At 35.6% G+C, this 20,466-nt stretch overlaps 1 protein-coding gene across 3 annotated transcripts in view; it reads left to right on the top strand.

Moving 5' to 3' along the window:
* The first annotated feature begins 3,601 nt into the window (after positions 1-3,601).
* The window catches only part of LOC143230597 (endothelin-converting enzyme homolog), a 41,353-nt gene continuing 24,488 nt past the window's right edge, over positions 3,602-20,466 (top strand). For 2 of the 3 annotated variants that reach the window (XM_076464421.1, XM_076464420.1), the window contains exons 1-4: positions 3,602-3,761; positions 9,153-9,483; positions 10,541-10,753; positions 20,151-20,278. In XM_076464421.1, coding sequence (XP_076320536.1) covers positions 9,153-9,483; positions 10,541-10,753; positions 20,151-20,278 — 672 coding nt within the window. In that variant the 5' untranslated portion in view covers positions 3,602-3,761. The remainder of the gene's footprint in view (positions 3,762-9,152; positions 9,484-10,540; positions 10,754-20,150; positions 20,279-20,466) is intronic. The other variant, XM_076464422.1, reaches the window with a different exon arrangement.

Below are 20,466 nucleotides of genomic sequence, written 5' to 3'. Positions count from 1 at the left end.
AGCGATAAATCCAGTGAAACTAACTTTTTCTTTAATATTTTTGTTTGTTTGTTTGTTTTTGATTTGTTTGTTTGTTTTGGAATTTCGCACAAAGCTACTCGAGGGCTATCTGTGCTAGCCTTCCCTAATTTGGTATACTGTGTACCCCAGTAACAAGCGATAAATCCAGTAAAACTAACTTTTCTGTTTGTTTGCTTGTTTTGATTTGTTTGTTTGTTTTGGAATTTCCTAAAGCTACTTCTGTGCTAGCCTTCCCTAATTTGGCAGTGTAAGACAAGAGGGAAAGCAGCTAGTCATCACCACCCACCACCAACTCTTGTGCTACTCTTTTACCAACGAATAGTGGGATTGACCGTCACATATAATGCCCCCACGGCTGAAAGGGCGAGCATGTTTGGCGCGACCGGGATGCGAACCCGCGACCCTCAGATTACGAGTCGCACGCCTTAACACGCTTGGCCATGCCGGGCTGTTTAGTATTTTAATCGTATTTAACATACAAGAATCGTGTCTAACTGAATAACGTATACATTGAATAATCTGCTGAATCGAACCCCTGATTTGAGCGTTGTATATCCGAATAAGTAATCATGAGAGGTAATGATAGCTATTCAGGACATTGCTTTATTAAAATAGGATTACAGTGTGAGTAACATACATTTTAAACATTAGGGCGATATTCTCTTGCTGATGTACATATTGTTAGAATATAAATTATTTCATCAAGATTAAATTTTAAGAATTTATTTCATTTTAAAAATCAAATATTATTAGTTGCAATAATATTTCCAACTTGAGTACTTGCCAAACTTGTACATATATTTGAAAGTAGTATTTGTACGAGGAAAATGTTATTGATATTTAAATTAACTCGCGCAATAATAGATATGTTTTCAGTTTTTCGTGTGTATTTTTCTTACAATTTCAATATCAAGTAATCTACTTCCAGTAAATATAGTCCCTCACTGGTACAGCGGAAAGTCTATGGATTTACAATGCTGAAATCAGTGGTTCGATTCCCTTCGATGGACTTAGCAGATAGCCTGATGTGGCTTTGTTATGAGATTGTTTGCTTTTTGAAATTCGCGCAAAGCTACTCAAGGGCTATCTGTGCTAGCCCTAATTTAGCAGTGTAAGAGTAGAGGGAAGGCAGCTAGTCATCATCACCAACCCTTGGGCTATTCTTTTAGTAACGAATAGTGGGATTGACCGTCACATTATAACGCCCCATGGTTGAAAGGGCGAGCAATTTTGATGCGATGGGGATTCGAACCCGTGACCCTCAGAGTATGAGTCGAACGCCTTAAACCACCAGGCCATGCTGGGCCCATAGCTATAAGAAACACACACACACACACAAAAATAACAAATAAATTATAACATGAGCCATGTTTGAATGAACTTTAAATATTAGAGTAAAATTTGCATTTACTCTTCTCATTGTATTTGTTATTTCGACTATTACTTGTATGCTTTTTTAGTTCTGTTTAATATCCACAGATATTTTCACTTATTAATATAGTTTAATATTTTCAACACTGGATGGCAGCATATTCTACAGTGTATGTTTACTTTGAAATTATAAAAAATCTACTCGAAGAATTTAGATAACGAATAAAACACTTGATAAAAAAATTCATTGTGAACAGTCATTTTAGCTAAGTAATAGACAAGTTAACACATTTAGGTTTGACTTTACTACCATGTGTTCAGAACCTGTTGACTGAAAAAACCTAACCTGACTTAACCTAGATGTTTGTAAATTTTATTTAAAATAAATAATGAAACCAACAACACATTATATTCTACATATTGACAGACAAATTGCAGAATAAAAGTTTACAGTTTATCCAAAAACATTAGGTTTAATTTCTGACTTTTTAAACACCGTTTCACATTTTATAAACATTTCATTTCAATGTCTGAAAAATATTGCATAAAATATTGAATAAAAATCCCAAATTTTGTGAAACACATACAGGATCTGAAGGCCAGGTGGTTAAGACGCTCGGCTCGTAACCTGAAGGTCGCGGGTTCTAATTCCCGTTACACCGTACACGCTATCCCTTTTAACCGTGGGGGCGTGATAATGTGACGGTCAATCTCACTATTTGTTGGTAAAAGGGTAGCCCAAGAGTGGTAGTGGGTGGTAATTACTAGCTATCTGCGCTATCCGTCCCTAACGTGGTAGTGTTAGACTAAAGGAAAGACAGCTAGCCAACTCTGAAGCTACTCTTATACAAACGTTACATTATAACGACCCCACGGCTAAAATGGCGAGCATGGTTGGTGTGACGGGAAATAGAACCCCCGATCTTTACATTAGGAGTCGAGTGCCTTATCCATCTGGCCATCCTGGGCCTAAAAAAAACTAAAAAAAACAGTGTTAGACAAATTAAAAATAAAAAAATATTAAAATATTAGAAAAAATGGAGAAGAATAAAACAAAGGAAAAAGTTAGAAATAATAGAAAAGTTTGATAAATATTAAATTTTATAACATCTTATAAACGTGAGACATATCGATAAAAATAATTAAAAAAGTAAAAATAAATCAAATTTTCACCAAACCAGCAAAGTTGTACTTCTTGCTTTGGTTTCTCAAGACTTGTCATTTGATCCAATTCCTTATATGTGGTAATAGGTTAAGCCAAATATTCCTCCATAAATTTCGACTGGTAATCTGAGGGTCGCGGGTTCGAATCCCCGTCGCACCAAAACATGCTCGTCCTTTCAGCCGTGGGGGCGTTATAACGTTACAGTCAATCCAACTATTTGTTCATAAAAGAGTAGCTCAAGAGTTAGCAGTAGGAGGTGATGACTAGCTGCCTTTTCTCTAGTCTTACACTACTAAATTAGGAACGGCAAACACAGATAGCCCTCGAGTAGTTTTGTGTGAAATTCAAAACATAAAAAAGCAACGATACACGAGGGCTGTTTGTGCTAACCGTCCCTAATTTAGTAGTGTAAGACTAGAGAAAAGGCAGCTAGTTATCACCTTCCACTGCCAACTCTTGGGCTACTCTTTATGAACAAATAGTGGGATTGACTGTATATTATAACGCCTCCCACGACTGAAAGGGCGAGCATGTTTGGTGCAAGGGGATTCGAACTTGCGACCCTCAGATTATGGTAATTCCAGGCCACGGATAAAAATATAATAAAAATGCAACATTTTAATGTCTACCATGAACTAGAAATGCTCATTTTAAAATAATGTTTCTTTGATATCGTACTCTGTGTTTGTCACAAAGCTACTGATGTTATTTTCGGCTGACCCTAATTTTTAACTATTGGGTCTGTAAAACATGAAAACAAAAAGTGTTGACAAAGTTTACTAGTAATTTTTCTTTGTTTCTCGAGTGAGTCTATCAAAACTTCCAAACACATTACAATGTGATCAGTTGTGAAGCCTAGTATTTGTACTATTCCACATTGTCATTGTCACATATTACCAGTAAAATTCAGTTGATGAAATTAACCTTTGATCCTATACTTTTTCAATTGAATTTCTTTATTTTTATGACACACTTGCCTTATTGACTGTGACGAGGTTTGTCGGTTGAACGGATAAACAACTTAGGAACGCTGACACTCACGCCAGAACACACCCTTTTCACACTAACTGAAGATGTGTTAAGGTGCCTGTGTCACACCTACTTCAGTCTGTCGCAAGCTAGCTGTTAACTGTTGAATTTCATACAAACCATATTACACTGTACAAGGGTTAGGAAACAAAACTTTGAAGTCCACCGTAGTCAGGTAAGTACCTACAGTGTCACTTTTCTTTTCGTGATTATATTGTGCAAAATCACACCATCAAAGTCTGTATCATTGGTTACGATAAACCAATATTCACGTTTATACTGGTATTTCACAGGGGGCGGTTTGTTTGTTATTGATTTTGAATTTCGCGCAAAGTTACACGACAGCTATCTGCACTAGCCGTCCTTAATTTAGCAGTGTAAGACTAGAGCGAAAGCAGCTAGTCATCAATACCCACCGCCAACTCTTTGACTACTGTTTTACCAACGAATAGTGGGATTGACCGTCATATTATAATAACCCCACGGCTGAAAGGGCGAGTATGTTTGGTGTGACGGGAGTTCGAACCCGCGAACCTTGGATTACGAGTCGAGTGCCTTATCCACCAAGCCATGCTGAACCCATAGGGGGCGGAGGAAATAATTTTAGATAGGTCAGGCAACTCAGAATATTGTGGGAGACACGCAAGTGTTGTGGGGGTCTGAGGGTCTGTCCCTCCCTAGAAATATTTGAAAAATAGGTGGTCTGAGATTGAATTTTGTGCTAATTTTACTGTAATGTATTGAAAGTAGTAATTATTTGTAATTTCTTCTATGGGATTCACAAAAATAAGTGTTCATTGTTACTTACACTCACCAGAGCTACAAACAGGTTCATTTGCAATTAATAAATGTAATTTTTCATACATTAGTACAGTGATACGTACATACTACTATAAGTCTATCTACAGGGTGTCCCAAAAAATGTATACACACTTTGAATGATTATAAATACAGGGTGTTCGGAAAGTCACTGTGCAGTTTTGTAATGAGCATTCATTCAGTCTATTTCAAGCCAGCAACTGATAGCGGTGTTTAGAAACAAAATAAGAAGGATTCAGGCCTATATTGATGCCAACGGGGGTCACTTTCAACATTGTTTATAATTGTCATTCATATTTACCTCCTGTATTCTACATTTTTATTTGTTTGTTTTTGAATTTCGCACAAAACTACTCGAGGGCTATCTGTGCTAGCCGTCCCTAATTTAGCAGTGTAAGACTAGAGGGAAGGCAGCTAGTCATCACCACCCACCGCCAACTCTTGGATTACTCTTTTACCAACGAATAGTGAGATTGACCGTAACATTATAACGTCGCTACGATTGAAAGGGTGAGCATGTTTGGCGCAACGGGGATGCAAACCCGCGACCCTCAGATTACGAGTCGCACGCCTTAACACGCTTGGCCATGCCAGGCCATTCAATATTGAAACGTGTCTGTTAATAAATATATAAGTGCACAGTGACTTTCCGAACACCCTGTATAATGTTTATTGAGATATATCTAGGTTTTATAATCCAAGTTTAAGAATACATGTGTAGAATATTTTGAGTTATCGCAGGTGTTCGAACTGATGACCGTTCTGATCCAGGTACTACTGAAAACGCGGACAGATGGAATTGCAAATTTCACGAATCATTTCATTTGGTATTTGGCTGCGTTCTCTTTCAATTGCTGCTCTTAGCTCATTGATTGTTGCAGGTTTTGTGCTATAAACTCTATCTTTGACGTATTCCCATTTAAAAAAGTCCAGAGGTGTGAGGTCTGGTGAACGTGAGGGAAATTCAGTGCTACCTCTTCGCCCGATCCATCTTTTTCGGCAAATTTTCGTCAAGATAGGCCCTCACATTACGACGGTAGTGGGGAGGTGTTACATCTTGTTGGAAATAAAACTCTTCATCTCCAAATTACTCTCGAATGTGTGGCACAACAGATTCTTGCAGCAAGTTTGATAAAGGAGACCAGTAACTGTGTTTTCTAAAAATAATGGTCCAATTACACCCAACGCTGATAATCCACACCACACTGTAACCCCTGGTAAGTTTGCGTGTGTTCTACCATAACATGCGGGTTCTGAGGTGTCCAGTAGGTGCAATTTTGGCGATTAACTGAGCCATTTAACTTAAATGTGGCCTTATCGCTCCAGACAATCTTGTTTAGAAGCTGCGCATCCTCTGCAGATTTTGCCAGGTACCACTCACAAAATTCAACTCTCCGGCCAGGATCATCTTCATTGAGGGCGTGGACTAATGCCGGAACAAGACTTTTCCAATGAACACGCTTCAACATGCGATAGACGCTCAATTTTGGGATTCCTGTCTCACGGACTGTTTGCCAAACAGATTTTCTTGGAGATCGGTGGAGACTTTCTAACAGCTCTGCTTCTCGTGTTGGACTGGTGGACAACCACGGTCTTCCAAAACGCCCTTTATGGACGTCTTTCAACAGTTCCATTTGTTTCAAATTTACCTCTGCTGCAGGTAATGGTGAGTCGCGTTGGTGGATCTGTTTGAAACTCCATTTCAAACCGTCTTTGCACTTCAGCTACGTTCTCGCACTTCCAGTAGCATTTTAAGATAAATTTCATTTTCTCAAAGTTTAGTCTTGTTTCCGCCATTACTTAAGTCAGTTGCACCTGTACAAAATCAAAGTTTGAGTAAGTTAATTATCATTCAAAGTGTGTATACATTTTTGGGACACCCTGTATTTACCCTAGCAACAATCGTTGAAGTATCTTTTTAAAAAGCCTTAAAATTGCTATGACAACATATTGGTCCGGCTACTGCCCGGTCTGTCGGACCTGCTCGTGTGCACGTGTTTTACGTGGCATCAGCAAGCTTGATAGCCAGTTATCTTCAGCTATACACTTTTGAAAAAAGCCCCTCAGAGTCGGCATGTTTGCGGTCTCACACTGCTAAAAACCGGGTTTCGATAGCCCATTGTGTAGCTTTGTGCATAATTCTAAACAAACATACACTTTCAGAAAAAGAATGACTCTAAACAAACTGTTAACTAATTATTTAATTTGTTGCAGTTATTGCTCATGTTATGAGACCCAGCGAATGGTTTTTATGTAGGTTATTGAATCAATATCCAGTTTCGGACGCGGACAATCAGAACAAAAAGAAATACCCAATTTACGGGTACATTGATCAGTGAAAGTTCGAGTCTGTGATGCCGCTACTATTAAACGTTTTATATTATGTATTGGATTTCTTAAAGAGCTACGTCAGGGCTAGCCGACCCCAGTTTAGAAATGATAAAGAAAAGACAGCCAATGAACATTACCTTATCGGATATTCTCGGTCCCCTCATTACAAATGAATAGTTTAATTGGATCGATTGTTTCGATCCCGTCACCCGAAGCTCGCACTGTAACCACCAAAATGCTTTTGTTAACTTAACTATACCTTGTAGTTTCGTAGTTATGCCTTTATGATTGACCCTATGGTGAGGTGGGTTCAAATCCTGTTGGTGCATCATAAGCGTGATAGTGAATCTCTTAGCGTGGATAGTGAGTTGTAGGTTACTGCTGACCGGCTCAGTGTTAGGGCTGACGGAAGATAGACTAGTAGCTTTACCATAAACACTAAACATAAGTAGTAGTTCTATCTTCTTCTGTAATTGTATTAAAATAAACACTCAGATATATCATAAAGTCATGATAACAGTGTTAGTGTTAATACACAGATCTACTGTGTTCGGTTGATAGGTTTAAGAAGAACAACCAGATTTTAATTTATTGTAACATGTATGCACGCATACGGCTTCATACTTAGCTGTGTATGCTAGTTTAGTTTCTGACCTCCACACACTTCACATTCCACTCACACTACACATTTGTCTGTTTCTCTATCCCTTCACGTTAGTTGTGGTTTAAAATTGTGTAAGAGTAAGGTAATATGTCTAAAAGATTAAGGTAATATTTCTATGTAAGAGTAAGGTAATATTTCTATGTAAGAGTAAGGTAATATATGTATGTAAGAGTGACGTAATATGTGTATGTAAGAGTAAGGTAATATGTCTATGTAAGGCTAAGGCAATATATCTATGTAAGAGTAAGGTAGTATGTCTGTGTAAAAGTAAGGTAATATGTCTATATAAGAGTAAAGTAATTTGTCTGTGTAAGACTAAGGTAATATGTGTATGTAAGAGTAAGGTAATATGTCTATGTAAGGCTAAGACAATATATCTATGTAAGAGTAAGGTAATATGTCTATATAAGAGGAAGGTAATAAGTCTATTTAAGAGTAAAGTAATAAGTCTATGTAAGAGTAAGGTAATATGGATACCACACTTTGTGTCTTATTTGAACATAAATCACTAATCATAAGCAGAAATGGAATCCTTTAGTTAGAAACATTCTGAGAAAATCATTCAGGTTCCAGAGAAGCTTTGAAGCCAGAGAGTCAGTACTCTCTCCTCCAGAGAATCAGAGGTTTCGAAGCCGAAAAGATAGAAATATTCTGGCAGACTCTAGTGGCCTTTTGAATAATGTTATCTGTCATGGATGTTGAGGGAGATAAAAAATATCCATCATCAGTTGGCCTACACACTATTTTAAAGGTCCTAACCTCATGGGAATGGAGGAGATGGTGTGCTAGTGAGTCTTTCATCACGTAGGTCTACTAGATACTAACATAAAGCTTCCTCTTAGTGTAATTATTTTCAATATGTTCTATCTGACTCGATATGACCCAAGAATTTCTGAAATCGTCACTACGGGAATTTTATTCTAGAGGAAGTGGGGGTGCTTAATTGGTGGTAAAACTCGTGAAAATGAGAAAATAAATAAAACAGGGGAACTTAGGATCCATCCCTCTGAAGCGTACCCAAGGATACCCGAAGATTTCTTGATGATTAGAAGTTGGAAAAATGGGTTTTCGTTTTGTCACGTACAGACATTCTTACTGACAGGAGGCTTTCTTACATTATAGATGAGTAAATGAATTTTTATTGGTTGAATTGTGTTGAGAGAATGAAGATTTATAGACACGAAAAAATGTTTTTAGTTTATAATCTCTATCCTCACAAATTAATCAGCATGAAGATATTAGATGTCCGAATTATTTGTTGACCTATATCAGAGTTCAAGGTAAATTTGTACTATCTGCTAATATTTTTTTAAGTATGACCAACCTCGTAATGCCTAAGTTCAATTTCGGTGTTCATTTTACACTTATTGTTTACAAGTGTTTGTTTGTTTGTTCTTGAATTTCGCGAAGAGCTATACTCTGCGAAAGTACATATTGTAATTTAGTATCAACCAGTCAGATTAACAGTTATTTTACTAGCTGCGAGTGTCGTTGAATGCAAATACGGGGGAGTGTTAAAAAACAAAAAAAGCGGTGAAAACTTTTAACTCTTGAGCCTAACGAAGTAACGTTTTGCTTAAGTCTGTGCTTTTTGGAAACAAATAGTTGTGAAACTACGGTTATGAAACAGTAGATCTGAGTTTATAGTACAATCTAAAGGTTAAAACATATTTAAACTTCAATGAAATTTTAGGTCACATATTTGGAATTCCAAAATCTTGATTCGTGTATAAAGTTTCTCAAACTTCACAGATGTCACGCTACACGAAAAAGAACCCTAAAAGTGAAACTCGTTGTATCACTTCCGCTAGTACGATGACAGATGTCTCCATGGCAACAGGAGGAACAAGCTTTGATGGAAACCGACAGGTGTGTGTAGGAGAAGTTCCTGATGCATATTATCCATCCGTTAAACAAAATTTCTGGCAAAGACTTTCTCTCTTGGAGAAGATACTAATGATGTGGGTCTTGCTTTTAATATTGGCTATTATTGTCTTGTCCGCCATCTTAGACAATTGGACCCGCACAGCTTCCTTGAATGTTTTTCACTTTACTTCCGAATATAAAAGTCTTGACAATAATAGTGAGTATGATGGTTGGTTGAAAATAAAATATGTATTTTTACAGTTGATGTAAAGTTATGTAAAAAATAACATGTTTACTTGTTAACAGATTAAGAAAGAAAAGAAAATATGATATATATGACTTTTATCACAAATGTTAAGACATTTATGACAGTTATAATGTTCATAGTTTAGATTGTTAGTACAATTTCTTTAGGAGCTACTAAGAATATTGTTGCACGTTTTCAACAATGAATTTATTCTTACTGAAAATAAACCAAAGAAGACATTGTTACCGGGTGAGACAAAGAAACATAAAAGTGACAGCTGTGTAACGTCACAATGAATTGCCATGTTTTACAAGCTATTAGTGTACAAGTTTGATATAAACTGTAACGTATTTCAGAAAGGAATGGTTTTCTTTCTTTAGAATTTCGCGCAAATCTACACGAGGGCAATCCGCGCTAGCCGTTCGTAATTTAGCAGTTTAAGACTTGAGGAAAAGCAGCTAGTCATCACCACCCATCACCAACTCTTGGGCTACTCTTTTACGAAGGAATAGTGGATTAACCATAACATTATAATGCCGCCACGGCTGAAAGGACGAGTATGTTTGATGTGAAGGGGATACAAACCCGCAAACATCAGATTACGAGTCGAATGCCCTAACCATCTGCCCATGCCAAACCCCAAAGGAATAGTATTCATTTGGGCTACGTAAACATTTGAGTCAGATATCATACAGTTCATCACCAATTTTTAATTTGTAGTATTCCCCCTGTGGGACAACGGTAAGTATATAGACTTACAATGCTAACATCTAACGTTCTGTTGCCAGGGGTGGATCCAGCAGATAGCCCAATTTATGGTATCATTTCTAGATATCTTTGACATATCAATGTGAAAGTTTGGAGAACTTTATGTATTTCATAGATTTAACAGTATGTAAGTTTCAGTTGATATGTGTTGACCTGCATTATGACAGCTAACAATGTATTGTCTTAACTTGGAGTACAAAAAAATTTGTTTTCTGTTTAAGAATGTCTTTAATATTTAATATACTTTATTTATTAATAGCAAGTGTACCCTATTGTACCACTCCAGCCTGCGTGACGGCAGCAAGCGACATTATCAACGCGATGGATCAAACTGTCGATCCGTGCGACAACTTCTACCTGTATGCCTGTGGAGGGTGGATCAAGTCTAATCCGCTGCCAGAGGGTAGATCCTTCTGGGGAACGTTGAGTAAATTGTGGCAAAAAAATATGTTGGTTATTAGAAGTATCTTAGGTAAGATTCTTCTTACTTAGTATAACCAATCAGAAGCACATTCTTACATAATCTAGCCAATCAGCAGCACATTGTTACATAATTTAGCATCTCAGCAGCACATTCTTACCTAATCTAGCCAATCAGCAGCATATTCTTACATAATCTAGCCAATCAGTAACACAGACTTACTTAATAAAGCCAATGAGTAACACATTGTAACGATTGTAACGTAATCTAGCCTATCAATAACACATTTCTATCTGATTTAGCAAATCAGCAGCACATTGTTACATAATCTAGCCAATCAGCAGCACATTCTTACATAATCTAGCTAATCAGCAACACATTGTCACATAATTTAGCCAATGAGCAGCACTGAGATAAACGAATTATGCTAGTAAGAATAACATTACCTAGAGTTACAATTATGGATAATTTACAAAAGCTTAAGTACCCAGATTAGACAGTGTAAAATACCTATTAACTTTAATTATAAAAATATTCAGAAAAAAAATTGTTGCACTGAAATTAAGAGCTGTTAGTTTAATCAGACAAGTCGGAAAAAATCAAAATAGTCTTGTTGATACCTTTTTTGTAAAAAATATTTTGTAACACTTTATCTACTGACAATAACATTAGTTCAAATAAATGTAATAAAACAGCATAGATCAATCTAGCAAAGTATCTGATCTTTAAGCAAACCTGTAGCTTTGTGTATTTTATACTTTTTAAACAAGTGCAAATGAAATAACAAAACGTACATTAGTAGAGGGCGCAACTGAGAAGGAAGTCTTGTAACTTTTTTAATAAAATCAAATGAAATAACACAACGTAAACCAGTAGTAGGCGCCACTGAAGAAGGAAGACTTGAAAAGTTAAGATCTTACTGATTTCTGAAAGTTATTATCCCCGAGAAAGGACTTGACAAGATGCTCCATGAAAGACTTTTAAAAAATTGTCCCTATAGGTGTGGGAATTAAGTTAGCAAATTGGATAAAATAGATGTAGTGGATGAAATGAAGTTACAGAAGTATAAAGGAAAGTTTGGTAAATATTTGAAGACAACTCATTCCAAAGGGGAATCAATCTATTAAAAGATTAACACGTCTCATTGGAAGATTATTTCTACCATACTAACATTTAAATTTATATCTCCCAACCCTATCAATCTTACATAATTATGTACACAAAACAATATTGTCAGTTCCTATAACCTCCTTGAGAACTTCAAAATAGTCTAACTCTTATTGTTTCAAAAGAAAACGGTTTCATAATCTTAACTATATTTTCGCATAACAACTTTTCAACCATACATATCACCCTATGGTAGATCTTCTCAAAGACGTTTTATTTATAAAATCTATGCAATCTGTAGAAAGTTATTATAAAGTTTTAAATTACTTCATCCATTAGTTTTTATCTCAATGCAAGAAGACAAGTCATATGACAGGTGTGGCCACTCACGATAACACTCAACCATTACACCATTAACTTTTATTCTGAAACACAGTGAAAGTTATTTCTATAGTAAAATATAATTTATGTAATATTGTATTCTAAGAAACATTGATGTAAACACTTGATAATTAATGTAGTAGTAGTTCAGTAACTATCGAAATATCAAGTTATTATCATTTAATACATAATTGACCAAAACCATCAAAAGGCCTTTTGTGTGATTGTTTGTTTGTTATAAAATAACTTATTATTTTCACTACCTATTAATTTGTTTCAAATGCTAATTTGTTATCATCTTCACTTCGAGTTGTATGTGGCATTAGTTACTGGAATTCAGTTGAGGATCTTCTAGTTGTTTCGTTTTAGTTTCTACTCCTTAGTTTTTACAAATACCCACATAGACGTAAGAATGTTTGTCTGCAGTTAAGCATAAAGATGCTTCTAACGTTGTAAGTCTGTAGAAATACCGCTGTGCCAGTTGGGGAAGGGATGACACAATGTTAATATTGTGACATGATTGTATATTTCACTGATGTCTTTACATCGAGTTACTGTTTCATTTTCAGTATTGGATATTATTGTCATTTCACTGAATCAGTTAAGTGATAGATACAAATTTGCTTGTATATGTCATTGGTCATCGGTCAGGGCGATATCAGTCTTTTATTGATGCAGTCCCATACTTCTCTTGACCCCCCCATTATGCTTCATTATGGATGTTGTCAGGGCTGGATTAAGGGTAAATGATGCCCTAAGCACAGCCCAACAATGGTGCCTCCCTCGACTCCTCCATTGCTTAACTGACAAGACATTAAGATTCAATAAGTATTGAAAGTGAAATAAAAGTTTGAAAATTTATATCCCTTCAGTTTTCTTCCAGGCCAGACTCCACAATTATATTAAATAATTTATTTATTTAACAGATTGGGCATGAATCAAAATCAAGCAATGACTGCGGCCTTTTATTTAGAAATGATGAGGAAAATAACTTCTTTGTTTAATGATAATTAAATAGAATTACTTTTACTGTATATATGTTTTCACTCTGAGTTAACAGCTCTCACTTTGATGTTAACAAAAATGAAAAACTTACTCAAAACCCTTTTATTCAAAAATTTCACTTTCATGTTAACAATTTCTTGCTTTGAATTAAACACCCTGCAAGAAAATTATTTACTTATACCTTAATATTTATAAATATTTTAAAGTTTTCTTCTAAATTTTTTAATTGCAAAGTATTTGATCAAGTCCTCAAAACTAATTTGGCGTAACAAATCTGCTTCTATAGTTGTTCTGTTGGGATTTTTAATATGCTTGAGTTGAGAAAATGAACTCTCAGCTGTGCAATTTGTGACCATTAATGTTAAAAATATACGCAATGCAATGTATACATTTGAAAATGCACACTCAATTTTGTCTTCTGAAATTTTTTTATAAAGTTCAGTATGACTGAATCTGGTTTTTACAGTTTTTGTTGCACTGAACTTATGGCGCACATATGAGTAAAACTGCTAAAGCTCGGCAGAGAGATTAGTGTCCAAGTCCTCTGGGTAAGCATCAATTAGCTTTTGAGAACACTGAGAATACCTTTCAGTTTCAGCAGATGAAATGACATCATTTGGCACATCACTTAGGAAAGAAAATCTGTTTACTATTTCTTTGTACACCTCTACTCTTCCTCTAATCTGGGTTTCTAGTTTGTCAACAATTGTGTATAAGGTGGTGATATGAAATTTATCTCTGGCATTCAGATCTACTTCTTATGTTTCTGCGTCGAGTACCTTCTTTCTGATACGTTTGACAGCTAATGACCCGTACAGATCTGCAAGTGTTTTTAAGTTCACATCCTCATTTTGCAGAACTTGACTTGCTTTATGAAACTTTTGCAAAATCTCATCCCACATGATCAACATAAAAACAAATTCTAGCTCTTGCATCTTATTTGCAATATTGTCTGCTTCTCTTCTAGTGTCTATTTGCAATATTGTCTGCTTCTCTTCTAGTGTCTATTTGAAATATTGTCTGCTTCTCTTCTAGTGTCTATTTGAAATATTGTCTGCTTCTCTTCTAGTGTTTATTTGCAATATTGTCTGCTTCTCTTCTAGTGTTTATTTGCAATATTGTCTGCTTCTCTTCTAGTGTCTATTTGAAATATTGTCTGCTTCTCTTCTAGTGTCTCCCTTTTGTGATTGGTCTTCAACTAGACATTCTAAAACTTCCAAAATCTTAAAGAAACACTTCCAAATTGCTGTTGTTGCCATACCACGTGCCTCCCATCTGGTATTAGAAAAGGATTTTAACACTCTTTCATTTCCAAGACAAGCTTTAAGAATTTTCCACCGGCTGGTTGAAGCTGAAAAAAATGTATAGTTATCCTAGGACTTTGGTCCATCAGCACAAAAACATGAATTCATAAATACCTTTATTAATTTGCTGCATTGTGATTGGTTGAAAACCGTTCGAGACCAGTCTCGAATCGATTCGAGATTAGCTTCAATCCGTTTTAGAAGAATTAGTTTTCAGTCACTGTAAAAGTTTCATTTAGATTGTTGCTATGGTAACTGTATGCAAGAAACAATGTCAGTGGTAATATGCAAATCCATTGTGAGCCAAAAAGTATTCCAAAACTATTTGTGATCAACAACACATACTGTAGTAGCCTATATACACAGAGATCATTCTGTACTGGTACACATACATAACATATAACCAACTGTAAAGTGTACTGCACATTGAACTACTACATACTGGGTTAGGCCTAGGCTAGAGAATCTTAATTCTAATCAAATATCTAAAGAATGAGTTGTAACCTCAACTTTGAGCTCAGTTTTGACCTGTGGACTTTAGATGAGCCAACAAACCATACATCACATCTGCATGCCTAGATGTGAAGGCAAATTCAAAACAACGGCCTTAAATTGGGAATAATCCACTTCATTATTCCAGGCTAGAGTAGCGTTTCCAGTGTACTTACACTAAACTAATTACAGTATTTAGGCCAACGTTGTTGTTAGTCAATTCTCAGATAACAACACTAACGTTAGGCCTAATGCTAATACATTGCAACTGAGGCCACTAACGTTAAGGATACTACTCAGTACTAACCTTACTCACATGAACTTGTTCAATTCATGCACTTTTTCAGACAATCCTAAATTGATTTTGTTGAGTGGTCGGTTATTCACAGTATACTACAGTGTATACCTAACAACGTTAAGAATCATGTTGTCGTACATGTCGAAGTCTTACGCAATTTGACCTAAAAGGTCGAATTATCGCCTTTAATCTGCTCTGATCAGTCAATTCTTTTCCCAGCTTTTCAGAAATGTAACCGAACACATAATAATCTGAATTTACACTCGCAAAATAGTTGAATTACACCTAAAAGTCTGTCGTCGTTGACTCCGTGTTTCTGTCTCGGATTGTTCGTTTGTCTCATGAAAAATATCACCAGAGGGCCGGGTCGTGGCATTATAACGTCAGGATAGGATAAAGGAAGAAGTAAGGAGAATATAATTATGATCTCCATTTGTGGGTCTAAAAATGACATATTTATCTCAGCTTCAGATCTGTTTATATTATTACGTAATCACAAGGGAATACATATATTCCAAATACTCTTATAGGTTACATGTAATCTATGAATGGTGGCATTGCTACAGTGGAATTCCTTTCTAAATGTTTTGGCCTGGCATGGCCAAGCGCGTCGCGCTAAAACATGCTCGCCCTCCCAGCCGTGGGGGCGTATAATGTGACGGTCAATCACACTATTCGTTGGTAAAAGAGTAGCCCAAGAGTTGGCGGTGGGTGGTGATGACTAGCTGCCTTCCCTCTAGTCTTACACTGCTAAATTAGGGACGGCTAGCACAGAAAGCCCTCGAGTCGCTTTGTGCAAAATTCCAAAACAAACAAACAAATCTACATGTTTTCTTGGTATGATAAATTTCGAAACATGTACTCACACACAAAGGAGGTTTTTTTTTTACAACAAGTTGTTTGAAATAAAGAAAATTACGGCTCAGAAAAGCTTTAGTGAGAAACACACTTATAACAATATTACAAAACACACATGAATAATGCAATACTAACGCAAATAAAACTAAAACAAACGAGACAATAACCCAAATATAACGTACGAAAAGAGAAGCCAAAAAACATAAAACTAGTCACATCTCTGTACACATCTGTCATCATTTCGTCTGACTTATGTTTCTGTGGTATTATATTCATATTTTTCTGTAGATGTGGCTGAATAAAGCAGTAAAAGGTAAAACAAAACAGTTCCACTGCCTATAATTTATTACAAGTAGCCACAATAGAAGGAATGATTGAGAAAAATATTTCACCTTCAAGGTCAGACATCATAACATGCAATCATCTTTAACCTGAAGTTTTATCAACATTTTGTGTTGCTCTTTACAATAATCTTTCGCAAATCAATGACGTCTTACTTCAGATACATGGTTTAGTAGTTTCTCGAAACTTTAGTCACTCACCGAGCTAAAGAAAACGTTTATTTAACAATGCAGAGTAAAGTCGAACACGGCAGATAAAGAGAATTACAAACAAATCTACTAAAGTTGAGTATGGCAGTGAAAGAGTTAAGGGCATAATATCTAGGGGAAAAAATGTGGTGCCCCTTCCCTTGGTGCCCTAAGCACATGTTTATTTTACTTAATGGTTAATCCAGGGCTGGATGTTATACATTAACGATGATACCCTCCCCCTTCCCATCGTTAAATTAATTATTATGGACCTTTACCAAGCGATTGAAATTTAGATTAATCTGTAAAGAGCACGTCTCCATTTGTTCACGTTCCACTGGAGATAGTCCGATACTTATTTAACCTTTGAGTGTGGTGACCTTTCTCACAAGTGGTTTTTCAAATATCTGTACGTTTATTGAGATCACGCTATCTTTCACGTTACTGAGTCTTAGGTAATATTGACGCTGGTATTTGGGGCAAGGTCATCCAAGAGATCTCTACTTGGCCATCTTCTGTCTCATACAGAGAACAAACTCAGAGATCCTTCTTGTCACTTCTGGAGAGTTTCAGTTTCCTGCTTCAATAACATCTTTTATTGATAGTTTTATATATTCTCTTCAGATACTTAAACCTTTTGTGCGGAATATCATTGGCCAGACAAAACTTTGACTGTAACTTCTTATAAGATATCTCAATTCTGAGAAGACCATCACTAGATTCGCCCTAGTATTACTCATCACGGAATGACTGCCTGTTCATTTATAGGTTTTATATCGTTGTTGCATCTCCATCGTAGTGTAATCTGGGAACACCTTCCTGTAAGCTGGTTTAATTCATTCTCTCAGGATGAGGGGTTGGCATTTTTACTAGTTGCTTGTTATATCCTTTTCCCATCATCATTTTCATAATTATTTCAATGTCGTAATTTTTATGAGGTCTAAAGTATTTTTTCCTTGTACAACTTAAAGTATGGAGTGCAACAATTTCGAATTCACACGTTTAACGGATGTTCTAACTAGTGTACGTACTAACCTTAGTCTGTGTGCTCTGTTTCGTACATATATAAACAGAGTTATTAAATTTTTGTGTGCTTTATTTCTATACACTACTTTATTTTAAAGAATCAGGTTATGTATTTGGTGTTTCACTATTTAAAGCATATTCCTTGCCCGTGTGTTTTAATTGTTCTGTTATAGAAGTGTCTGTTCAATGTAAGAAATCCTCTGCTTTCTCTTTTGGTTTAGAAATAACACTCAGTAGTCCATAAATACTTCTAACTCTATTTTAATAAGTTATATTGGGACACTTGTTTCAGTATAGGCGTAGATAACATTATATCGTGTGCTATTCATATACTGTCCACGTTAATAATATTTCCGAGTTTTCACATGGCTGATTCCAGCGTTTAGAAAACCAGTGATGTATAACTTGTGTGTGCAAGGTGTGGCTTCCTTTTCATGTAATCCACAGGCCATGGTGAGACACAGATAGGGTTAACCAATTTACTTCTTGGATGAATAATATAATTATAATAACATATTTATTTCCGGTAATTGGTAAATACTTTCTTATATTACCTTATTCTTTACTTGTTTTCTATCTCTTTTCTTTTCACAGTGTTACTATGGATTTTGTTTGTTACGTTCATCACTCAGTAAATGGACAGTTTCTGACGATAACACTGCGAGTTGTTTTTAATAACGCCCACTTGTCTCTGCAAAATACTGGCTGAATATTAATGTTTCGTTTTTCTCCTTTCATCTTGTGTTTACGTCACTAGAGAGTCTCATTTTGTCGTTCGAGTTTTATTGACTAATCTTATTCATTGATGAAGAGGGTGAAAATATATATCAACAAACGTCTAGTTATCACACCCGACTTATCGAGTGCCATTAGGGCTAACTACATCCTATTCGTGCAAAACACCTGACGAATCACAGCTAATCCGTACAGTTATTTATAGATTTTACAGTAGAATTGTGTTTGTCTTACATGTTATGAAAAAGTTATAACCATAATATTCATTTAATACAAGATAAAAAGAAAGACAAACATCTGTATTGTAATAACTTCTTACATTTCAAAACAGTGAAAGGCAAGAAATCTTTAAGAACTTAATTCTTCGTTTTTTCATTTAATTGAAACAATGATAAAGGTTTGATTTGTTTTGAATTTCGTGCAAAGCTACACGAGGGCTATCTGCGCTAGCTGTCCCTAATTTAGCAGCATAAGACTAGAGGGAAGGCTATTCATCACCACCCACCGCCAACTCTTGGGCTGTCTCTTTTACCAACGAATAGTGGGATTGACTGTAACTGTATAGCGCCCCCACAGCTGAAAGCGCGAGCATGTTTGGTGTGACGGGGATTCGAACCCGCGACCCTCAAATTACGAGTCGAGTGCCTTATCCACCTAGTTATGCCGGGTCGCAGTGACAAAAGAACAATCTTAAAAATTATGTTGACTTCCAATTCCATACTCCCCGTATCTTTTATTATTTTAACATTTTTAATGTGTGTTTAATAATATAAAAAAATCGTTTTTTTTTTATAAAAGTGCATTTTCATTTTGCAGTTTATTTCTAAAAATAATTAATTTTGGAAAATTATTAATAATTTGATGCAGAATAGTTTTACACTGTTTATACACATTTCATCAGTTTACTGAATTCATCAAGCTTTAGTTATTCGGGTGCTAATATAGAATCATTTTTTTGACAATTCAGGATGAACTTTGAAACATTGTAACCGATACAGTTTGATTATTGTACCTATCTAGGATGAATAATTAAATTAACTACAAGAATTGGAGAGTTTCTCACTATCGAAACACTGTTACCTATTCAATACTGATCCATCATAACACTGTGACTTATTCAATACTGATCCATCATAACTCTGTTACCTATTCAATACTGATCCATCATAACACTGTGACTTATTCAATACTGATCCATCATAATACTGTTACCTATTCAATACTGATCTATCATAACACTATTACTTATTCAATACTGGTCCATCATAACACTGTGATTTATTCAATACTGATCCATCATAACACTGTGACTTATTCAATACTGATCCATCATAACACGCGACTTATTCAGTACTGATCCATCATAACACCGTTACCTATTCAATACTGATCTATCATAACACTGTGATTTATTCAATACTGATCCATCATAACACTGTGACTTATTCAATACTGATCCATCATAACACTGTGATTTATTCAATACTGATCCATCATAACATTGTGATTTATTCAATACTGATCCATCATAACACTGTGATTTATTCAATACTGATCCATCATAACATTGTGACTTATTCAATACTGATCCATCATAACACTGTGATTTATTCAGTACTGATCCATTATAACACTATGATCTATTCAATACTGATCCATCATAACACTGTGATTTATTCAAAACTTATCTCTTCATTTTTTCTTTAAAAAAGAGGATGATACCGTGGAGCTGAAAAGCGAAGCCGAGAAAAAAGCTCGTGTTTTCTATTATTCGTGTCTCGATAAAAACGAAACGATAGAGGAACTGGGATCCCAACCTATCTTATCCTTAACTGAGAAAGTGAGTTAGTTTAATACTAAACCTACTGATTACGTTACTAGCAGCTACCACATAGTTTTAGAAGTAGTAGTGAGAGTAGAAATATTTCACCATCTCTTACTCTATTACTAGAACTTAGAGAATCTCACACACTTATATTTAGTTCTTATTTCGATCCTGACCTCTGTATGTTCAATTTAGATTGTACT

The sequence above is a fragment of the Tachypleus tridentatus genome, chromosome 10 (genome assembly GCF_004210375.1).
Source record: "Tachypleus tridentatus isolate NWPU-2018 chromosome 10, ASM421037v1, whole genome shotgun sequence".
Classification (NCBI taxonomy): domain Eukaryota; kingdom Metazoa; phylum Arthropoda; class Merostomata; order Xiphosura; family Limulidae; genus Tachypleus; species Tachypleus tridentatus.
The sequence above is the reverse complement of the archived record's forward strand: the minus strand, read 5'-3'. Positions and strand labels throughout refer to the sequence as shown.